The 10,230-nt window shown below is 53.4% G+C and overlaps 1 protein-coding gene across 10 annotated transcripts in view; it reads right to left on the bottom strand.

The window, feature by feature from the left end:
- Window positions 1–389: 389 nt before the first annotated feature.
- ADCYAP1R1 (ADCYAP receptor type I) overlaps window positions 390–10,230 on the bottom strand; it is a 127,022-nt gene continuing 117,181 nt past the window's right edge. For all 10 annotated transcript variants that reach the window (XM_034963883.3, XM_034963884.3, XM_003833389.5 and 7 more), the window contains 3 exons: window positions 8,488–8,617; window positions 6,945–6,986; window positions 390–5,356 (listed from right to left, as the gene is read on the bottom strand). In XM_034963883.3, the coding sequence (XP_034819774.1) occupies window positions 5,168–5,356; window positions 6,945–6,986; window positions 8,488–8,617 (361 nt within the window). In that variant the 3' untranslated portion in view covers window positions 390–5,167. The remainder of the gene's footprint in view (window positions 5,357–6,944; window positions 6,987–8,487; window positions 8,618–10,230) is intronic.

Below are 10,230 nucleotides of genomic sequence, written 5' to 3'. Positions count from 1 at the left end.
GACTGATGGTTTGGAATATCCAGAAGTATTAGGGGATGGGATCCTGGAAGCCAAGGATATACCTGTAGTTACCTGGGATGAAATGTTCTCTGCAGTCAATGTTTTGGGATATCTGGTAGGTGCTCCCATGGTACAATAGGAAGGTCATGATTCCACTCAGTTTCCATGATCCCTGGAGATCCTTTAAGGCCAAGACTTCTAATTTACTTTTTGAGTTCCATCCTAGGCTCACTCAGGCCCACTCTTATATTTCTCCTTTGGAATCTTAAAGTCCACTGGGCCTTGTATACACTGGATTACTATGGGATGATCAAATTTTGGGGGTAGTCCTCTCCCCTTCCCCCTCCTCTCCTCCCTTCCCTCCACTTATGCCAAGTTACAGCCACCAGGAAAAATGGCAAAACATTTATTGAGTCATCTACAGCAGTCTGACATCCTTAAAATCCTGGACAAGATAGTGAGCACAGCATTAATGGCAGCAGCAGTAGCAGTAAGGTCTGTGGGGCTTAGCTTTACTGTGGGAGATGAAACCCAGGCTGGTCCAGCTCCCACGAGTGAGGCAGGAACCATGTCTGAGATGCCAGGGGCTGCATCACTCCAGCCCTGACAGAGGCAAAGCTACAGAAGACAGACATCAGACAAGACACACATAGCCAAGTGCAGAAACACCCCAAGACTGTGAGTTCAGGAAAAGAAGGAATGGGCACACCAAAATGTCCCAGATCCTTGAAGTTGACTCCCAGGGGCATGGCTGCTATCACCCATACGGAAGTATCCTCACTCTGATCCCAACAGAAAACTGAATCAGCGGATGCAGGTAAAGCTAGAATTCTGTGTCCATCTGAGCCCTCTGGCCTCCCCCTTACTCCTGATGCTGGTGGTTTTACAAATGAGGCACAGGTTAACTTAGGAGGGCTCAAAGCAGTAGATAAACAGCAAGGAATCCCTTCCAGCAGTCTTCATCCCAATAACAAGCCCACATCTGTGTAGTTTCCAAAATCTTTTCACACACAAGCCGTCTCATTTCAACCTTATCCTTGGCCTGTGGGACTAACAATGCCAATGAAGTCCTCCCCATTACCCAGATTAGGAGGCCGAGGCCCAAAGAAGGTAAGCCCTGGATCACAGAGCAGGTGGCTAAGCCCAGGTTAAAAAGTAGGTCTCCCCACACCACGCTGACTCCATTGCTTCTCCTGCAAGAGTCCTGGACAACCTTCGGTCACCAGAGCCCCACTCCTGTGCAAGGTTATATGTGTACTGCGTGGATGCTTTGAGTGTCACATTCTGCTCATGTGCAGGGCTGTGCATAAATTGGTGAGCCATTTACTCATTCAGATTTACAAAACATATTGGATCCCACCATGGTGGCAGGCACCATGCTAGGCCTGCGTGTATTTTCTCATCAGCCCAATGGGGAGGTTTGACCTATAGATCTCCAAGTTTCCTCCCAGCTTTAGTATTTTGTGAGCCTCCTCAAAGACATATGGGGAATAAGTCAAGGTCAAACAAGCCAGGAGCAAAGCGTGGAGAAGCCCAAGTCCTTGCTCCTTGCTCAGGGCTCTTCTAGCTGACTTCCATGGTCCCTGGGCTCAAGGAGGACTTTATGACAAAGTATTAATACTATATGATAATACTAAATGATAAAGTATTATCACTTTGCTGGCTTCACTTTGAAGTGGCCATGAAGAGGGCAAGGGTACTACTCAAAAAAAAAAAAAAGAGAGAGAGAGAGAGTCCCTTTGAGCTTTCCCTTCCACGAAGAGTGAGGATCAGATGAGAGAGGTGAGTGGGCATCCTTGGCAGGGATTATAGATGCAGGTGTCTCTCAAGCCTTGGGCTTGGCTCTAGCTCCCTGTCCTTCTTCCACAAAGAACCCAACTTGGAGGGGGTGGGGTTAGAGAAGAGTCACTGTAGGCCACTGGATGTGTCAAGCAGGGTGACAGAGCTACACACTGGGATAGACAATGTGACTTGGACCTAAGTGGGGAGTCATGAAGTCTGCAGTGCTAGGAACCACCACAGAGCCACTGAACCACAGAGCCACCCACATCCTGCACTTGGACCCCCCTCTCTGGCTCCCTGACAGCCTCAGCATCCTTGACTTGGAATCCCATTTCCTCCAGGATGAGAGTCCCTCCCTGACACTGCCTCCCTGCTCCCTGGCTGGACACTCATGACAGAGAAAGAGCAATTTCTTCATCCCAAGGAGAATTCGGCCTCCGATGGGTGGGTTTCGTCCTTTAGGATTGCATAGAACGAGAAACCCCTTCCCAGGAATGATCATCAACAGGGGTGGAGTCTGACAAGCCTGCTTCTCCCCAGCCCCACTTTTCTCAAGCCTCTCAAGCTGTCTTCACATGACAGGATTTCTTATCCTTTCCTGGCCCAGGCAAATACCACAGTCCTGGGGCCCATTCCAAGTAGATGGCTGGTGTTTAGACAGAGTTCCAGAGATGCATTGGGCTATATACAAATCATCTAGTCTTATTGCCCATTTTACAGATTTGAAAACAGAGGGTCAGAGAGGGAAGGGTTTTACACAGACCTTATGCTGTCCCCCTACTGCCTGTGACCCTGAAGGCCAGAACCTCCTGGAACATTGAGAATACATCAGGTACATCTGCTCACAAGACTGGCAAAAATTCACTCAGACGGAAAAACAACCAACTAACCAATAGGAACCCGGCACCTCTATGAGGATGCAGGGCCAGGCTCAGGAAGCAGCACAGTGCATGGGGTTCAGGGTTGATTTTGTTTTTACTGTTTTGTGATGATGTCTCTATAATGCCAAAGTTTCTTCTTCCACAATGAAAACTGTTGGGAGTCATGATGAATGAATAGGGTCCATCCCCAGGGGGCTGCTCCTTGGATCTGGAGCTGGCCACTGGAGGTGGCACCCCACCCCAGCAAGGTATATATGACTGCATCTATACATCATGCCCAAGGCACCTGTTCAAATGTCCATGACCTAATCCTTCCTTCCAGGCCACCAGCTTCCACTGTGGTGTCCAAATGGAAGGGACAGAAGGTCCATTTCCAAGAAAGGGAAAATAAACAGCATCCTGTCCATCCCTCTACACACACACACACACACACACACACACATATATTCATCAAAACCTGATATGAGGCACAATGATGAATGCCCTTTTACCTGCCTTGACTTTGAACTGGAAAAATCACTTAAGTGCAGGGCCTAGAGAAGCACTGGAAGTTGCCTCATCTCACAAATGGGAAAACTGGAGCCCAGAACAAGGAGCATCGTGTCCACAGTCACAGCAGTCTGAACCCAACTGGGATAGAGTCTAGTTCCCTGAACCCCAGGCCATGGCTCCTTCCAAGCAGCACAGACCCCCTAGCAGTGCCCAAAATGCAAGATGTCCACAGGACCCTTGCTTCAGTAATGCACACCAGTGCAGGTGGAGGGGATCATGAGGTCAGGTGCAGGGTAGAAGGGCCACTGCACACTCCAAGATCAATCTGAGTCACCAAGCATGCCCGGGAAAGGGCAGGTAGCTCCTTTCTTCCTCTGGCTTTGCCAAAGATCCAGGAACTTACTTGACTGGCCAAGGACACAGAGCTCCTCTCTAAATTACAGCAACAAGAGCCTTTTCCAGCCACTCTGAAAGCCTCTCCAGAAACATTTTCCCAAGTCTCCCAGGCCCCTTCCTCTTTATAAAATGAAGTAACATCCTCCTCCACCCAAAGTCCCCAAGCATTCCAGAGCATCATCATGAAACAAGTCTGCAAACAGAATTTGGACAGGAGTAACACCAAATGCTGACATGGAATGAGCTAGGCCACACACGGACCATGTACTCTAGCACTTTCCTCTACCTCCCCAGCTGGGCACTGCCCTATTTTACATTCTCAGGCTGAGGGTGTGCAACCTGCAGCTGGGGAGCCAGGGCGGGTGGTAGGGAGCAGCTGCCACATCAGCAGCAGCCTCTGCTAATGGGCATGTTGGGTGTGGCTTCTCCTGACACCCCAGCAGCCCATGGTGAGTCAAGGTCAAGGGCATAAAAGGGACATCTTTGCAGAGGTCTCAGAGAGATTTCAATAGTTGAGTCCAGGCCAGAGGAGCTGGTGTCTGGGGCTCCTCATCATCCATGGGAGTGGGGGTCGGGCAGCCCCGGGCTCCAGATTCGGGTGCAGGTGCTTCAGGATTCGCCGACATCAGAGGCAGGTGGCTGGTACATCCTAGTCATGGCTTTGACTTAGGGGAAATGGGGAGGGGAGGGCTTAAGGGCTCTCTGTGGTGTGCATGGTTGGAGACAGCTTCTGGAAGGCATCCATGAGGGTGGAAGAGGTGGAAGGGAGATGACCAGAAGAACCCTGTCCATCTTGAACTGGGGGTAAAACAATGGAGATGGCGAAGGTTTTCTTCCATGGGTCTCCCAAACTCCGTCTCTTTCGCAATCACAGCCACATTTCTGGCTCTCAGCTCCTTTTGGATCAAACGAAAAGCACCAGAACCTTCCCTGACCTGCAGACTCCCCACCCAAACTGAAGTCTCTGATGAGAAGAGCCTGGGAGCTGTCCCACTGCCCTGGGACCCAGGAGCTGAGCACCCGGACACCAAGATGCCAGGCGAGTGCCAGGAGGCCTGCACCAAGGGATGTTCTGGCCACCCGAGCTGGCCCTCTGCTAGGCTTCAGGGACTTGGGCCCAGGACTGAGAAGAGCCCCAGGGTGGCATGCACACTCGAGGGGTCACACCCAAAATCAGATGATGGGGGGCTGTTGGGGCAGGTACCACCCCAGCTCCCACAGGCAAGGTCTCTTCAGCCTTAGCTCACAAGGCCTCACAGCTGGGGTCAGGCCATCACTGAGGCTGACCAAGACACAGTGGGGTGGAGCTGAGACCTGACTGGAAGTGAGCAGGGACACTGGGGCAAAGGGGGAAGGGATGGGACAACTTTTCCAAATTTGAGGAGTATTTACATGTCTGGGGTCAGGGCCCAGGGGACCACAGTGGGTGGGACCGGTACCAAAACAAGGAGGGGACAATCCCAGTCTGTGCCCTGCCTCCTTCTCCCCCCTCAGGAGCCAAGCTTCCAGCCCAGGGCCTGCCCAAGGGGAGGGAAGAGGCGCAAACATGCGTGGGCTGGCACCTGCCTGCGGTCCCAGCCTGTGGATGGAGGAGAGGAGGAGGAGGGGAGCATGGCTCAGGTGGCCAGATTGTCAGCAGGGAGGCCAGACATGCGGATTTGGGAGCTGCTCTTGCTCAGGATGGAGAGCTGGGTGCCCCCATTCACCCCACTGCTGGCCAGAGACGGGTGTCGGTGCTTGAAGTCCACAGCGAAGTAACGGTTCACCTTCCAGCTTCGCCATTTTCGCTTGATCTCCGCTTGTACCTGCAGGGAGCAAATTGGGCGGTCACTTCCAGATGGACATCCTCTGCAGCCTCCAGGCCCTGTCCTGCCTGGGGCCCTTCCCAGGCTGGCACTGCCACCCTCAGCACCCTCCCCACTCCCCAGTTGCAGCCTGCAGCCCTCAAGGTCTCCAGTGGGGGCTTTTAGCAGCTGTAGGCAGGAAAGCCTCTGAGGAGCTGACCGGAACAGCCCCTTCCCCTGCCACTTTCTGACCAAGACCCTCTAACGGCTCCCTGTTGTTTTCAGGCCAGGCAGAGAATAGTCCATTGGGTCCTTCAGGAAATCTTTAACAAGCAGTCCCACAGGGCAGGTGGATCAGGAAAGGATCCCCACTCTTGGCTGACCAGTAAGAGTGGGCTACACATTAGAATTACCTGGGGGGCTTTAAAAATTCCAGATGCACAGGCCATACCCCAGAACAATTATATCAAAAGCTCTGCACAAGACCCAGACATCATATTTTTTAAAGCTTCCCAGTCAGGGTTGAGAACCATTAAATAATGCACCCCTCTGGGAAAACATACACCCATGCAGCTCTTAGCATGGTGAGTGGGGGCCATGCTGAGTCTCAGCCTCCATGTGCCTTCTCAGTCAAGCACCTTCGTGCAGTGCACAGACTGCACAACTGGAAGCAGCGCCTACACCCACCCTCTCCAGTTCCAGCTCCTACTTTCACTGCAAGCTCTGAACAAGCTACATACATGCCCACTTCTAAGCTCTCCTGGCCACTACCTGCAGGGCCCTTTCTGCCTCTCCTTGTCTGTCCTAATCTGATCCTTCTGTAGGTTGTCTGGGCGATCACAGAGCCCAATCTCTTTGTTGCTCAGATGCAAAAGAGGGAGGAGCCTGCCAAGGTGACACAGCTAAGACCCAAGCACTGGTGCAAAGACTCCCGCCTACTCTCAAATCCACCCTAGCCATTCAGTCCCCACTGCTGCCCCGGCACCTCTGTTTTGGGTTGTGCTCAAGAGCTTTACCCCAATAGGGTACAGAGGGAGCCCCTGAACCACAGCTCTGACAATGGAGTATTAATAGAAGGTTCCAGGTCTCTCCCTGGGGTCTCTTCCAAATTCTCACAGTCTCCCTTCTACCAAGGGACAGTTTGGGCCAGGCTGGCTGGCCAGTTAAGGGCAACCCTGAGTGCCAGGCAGCTCCTGGCTCAGCAGCTCTGCCTAGCACAGCCTCATGGCCTGTAGGTCCTATGTCCTGTGCCCCACCCTTCCTTATTGTCAATTCCTCCTCACCATGGAGTGTCTTATGGAGAGGACCCTCCCAGGGAGATCTGCGCTCAGCAGAGCCGACGCTTTTACCAGGAGCTTTGCTCTTTGGGTGGGGCCTTAGCTGCACAGCTGGCAAAGTGGGACAGATTCCAGCACAGGGTGTGGGTATCAGGAGGTCCTGGCACCACACAATGCCAGGAGCTGTATGACCAGCCCCTCCTCTCAGTGCTGGGAGCCTGGCAGAGCCCTCTCTGAAGAGTCAGTCCCATGTGGCCAACAGGTGGTTCCCCTGTCTGCTCCCCAGAAAGCCCCACTTCCACTGCCAAGAAGCCAGACGGCCAAGGTCTTACCTCACCATTCAGAAAACAGTAGAGAACAGCCACCACAAAGCCCTGGGAATAGAGAAAATAAGCCTGAGGATGCTAGCAAAGGACTTTCTGAAATGCTGTGTGGGGCATGGAGGGAATGACTCTAGGAAGCAGAAATACACCATGACCTGGATGGGGGCACCTGCCCAGGGATCTGGGGTAAGATGGGACAGTTCTACTCTACCAAGATGGGCACACCCATGAGGCCACGTGGCTGGTGGTCAAGTCCTGTCCCACAGATAAATTCTAGCTTTGGATCTCACATTCCCTTGGTCAGATCCTTCCCATTCCCAAAGGCCAGCTTTATCCCACTTCCTATAAGAAGCCTTCCCTGAATGCCCTAGAATTTCTCTTAGCTCCTAACCATCCTGCAGGCTTCTGAGGGTAGGACCCCTCCAGGACAGAACAGACCTGTGCCATCCTTGTCCACCATCATCTCCCCAATCTGCCCTCCTTGGGCCAGATACTATCATACACAGCAATGCAGAACACCACGCAGAGCGAGTACTTGGCACAGCGTATGCACTTAGCTATTCTCTATATATTCTTTAAATCTACACCAAAAAAGCAGAAGCATTTTCTTGAATGCTGCAAATTAGTTCCTTGCAATCCCTGTGCCCTGTGCTGTCGTTTGAAGGTGTTGGAAGAATGATAGCTCAAGGACCCCAGAACTGGTCAGCAAGCACAGAGACAAGAGCCCTGGGCTCTCACTCCTGGGCCAGGGCTTTGTCTATGAGCCCATGAGGCCAGTCTCAGGTGAGACCCATGGTCAGTCTCACCAGACTAAGAACCTGGGCCCGGTTAAATGGCCTTGAATTAAAATGGTGGAGAAGGTCAAGTCAGATATGGAGAGTAACTTTCTGACCATCAAGATCAAATACTAATTCAAACAGCTGGCTTAGGGAGAGGCGCTCTATCCCCAGACACTCCAGGGAGCTGCCCCTGCCTTCATCCACCTACTGCTGCTCCCGCCTGCTCATTTCCTCATGGTGATTCACCTAGCCCCTTACTCATTTCCAGTCCATCCACTCCTTCCTCCAGGCACTAAGGCAGCATTCTGTTCACCCTCTCATCCCCCCACTCACTCATGTCTGTTTGCTCATGCATTTGTGCAGCTCACTGGGCTCTCTGTGGCCAGGCCCTGTGCTGGGGACCTAGATGTAGGTAAGACAGAACTCAAGGGGTACATGGCCTAAAAAGCTGAAGGCAGGATGTGGACACACTGGGCTCTTGAGGACACTCCACCCTGCACCCCAGGCTGCTGGGAGATGCCATCTCAGGTCACCCAGGGTGGGGGCCAGGAGTGGGGGCAGCTGGCTCAGGATACTCAGATGCAGTGATGGGTAGACACCAGTGTGTCTTCTTACAGGAGCCCTAAGGGTAGACAGCAGACAGGGCTCCCTCATCACCTCTACTCTAGCACTCACTTTACAGTCAAGATTAAAGACGCTCCAGCACCACTTGCAGGTGAGCAACCAGGCCCTGGCTCCCAGTGAGTTCTGTCCTCCCCATGTGCCACACCTACCTGGAAGGAGCCCAGCCCCAGCTCAAACACGAGTCTTTCCCTTTTGCTGACATTCTCTGGGGAGAAGGCAAATACTGTGTAGTGGATTCCGAATAGTGGGATGAGCAGCAGGGTGGACCGGGCCAGTCGCCTGTCGGAGGAAAGCAAAACATCTGCTCTGGGGACTTCCAGGGCTCGGGGCCAGAGCCACGGAGGGCAGAGAACTCAGCCCCAGTCCCTTATTCTCCCTCCAAGCTGGGGCCCGTGTCCACAGACCCCTCAGCATTCTCTCCCAGTGCAAGTGGCCTGGGCTGCCAGGACTCTGGGATATTGTGGGGAGACATCCCCAGTCTGCAAGACACTCAGTCAATAGCCTGTAGAACCACTAAAAATGTGCACACGATTTACAGGGACCCCTTGGGTGACGTGCAAAACCTTCTGGAAAAGCAAAGTCAGGGCAAAACACAGAGATCGGACTGACAAGCTTGTGGGAAATGCAGGGTCCTCAGGCAGAGCAGCCGCTCTCCTGTTCTGGAAGAAAGCCCTTTGTGCCTGAAAGAAGCAGCCCTCGATGGGCCACAGAGACAGTTGGCTTTTTGGAGTCTAGGGCTAGCCGGGACACTCACCAAGTGATGGGGAAGTGCTGATGGCAGGGAGGGAGGAAAGGCTCAGTGAGTGGACCACAGAGGAAGAAACTCGGGAGGGATTCTAGGAGGAACTTACGGACCCTGGGCATCGGCAATCTCCAACTGGGCAGGAGGAACCTCCTGCTGGGAAACTGAGTCAAAGGTGGAAGAGAATGCTCTGAAGTGGGCCAGGCAGGGGAGGAAGGGCCGGAGGACTGCAGTGCTTCCTGAGGCAGCTCTCCTGGAGTTCCCCTGCCTGCCTCTGGCCCTAGGCTGACAGCACGGTGGGGCTCTGTTCTGAAGCCACAGGGCCACAGAAGCCCACAGCTAGGACACCTGGACCATGTGCACTTGTGGGTCCTGCTCTATAGGGGACACTCACAAGCATTCACCCAGAGTGAGCACACTGGCTCCCTGTGGGGCTCCCCCAGAGAGTCCAGCTCTGCCCTGCAGATGTGGCCTGCCCCGCAGATGTGGCCTGCCCCCAGGCTGCACCTGGCCCGTCTCCTCCAGAGGATCAGCCTCCCCATCTCCCAGCACAGCTAAGTCCCCCGGGGTGGACAGCAGGCATGAGGCAGTCGTTTGATTTGGGGCAATTACACCATGTGTCCCTCTCTCCCGCATTCAGCCTTTCTGGGAGAGAATGTTCTGTTGAACATGGGAGCTCCAGATCTCTAGAGAAGCTGAACTCTTGGAGTCTGTGTGAGGCCCTTGACTTCCTAGCTTACACTGAGAGAGGAGAAGGAAGGAAGGAGGAGACACAGGGGGAGGAGGAGCAGCCTGAGGAGATCTTTAGGCAGAGGGAGCTCTGCCTGTAAAGGAAGAGGACCATGAGTGTGGGTGTCCACCCTTTCCGCCCTGCTCACAGACAAGGGCCAACAGGATCCAAGCAGGTTCCTGCTAAGCCCAGATGCAATCCTGACCAGTCCATCCTTCCATCCTTCCTCTTATCTGTCTGTCTCTGACTGTGACTCCCTGAAGGTGGGGGTGGTGCCTCATTTATCTGGGGCAGGGAGCTGCCTGTTCCATGAAGAAATCCAGGTGGCACACAGGCCTACTTTGAGAGCCTCAGCATCCTCAAAACTGAATTCTCTCTTGGGCGCTCGGGTCTTGTTCATCTCTGGTTATCCATGCCTGG

This window comes from Pan paniscus, chromosome 6 (genome assembly GCF_029289425.2).
Source record: "Pan paniscus chromosome 6, NHGRI_mPanPan1-v2.0_pri, whole genome shotgun sequence".
Classification (NCBI taxonomy): domain Eukaryota; kingdom Metazoa; phylum Chordata; class Mammalia; order Primates; family Hominidae; genus Pan; species Pan paniscus.
Note: the sequence above shows the minus strand (reverse complement) of the source record. Positions and strands in the feature narration are given on the sequence as shown.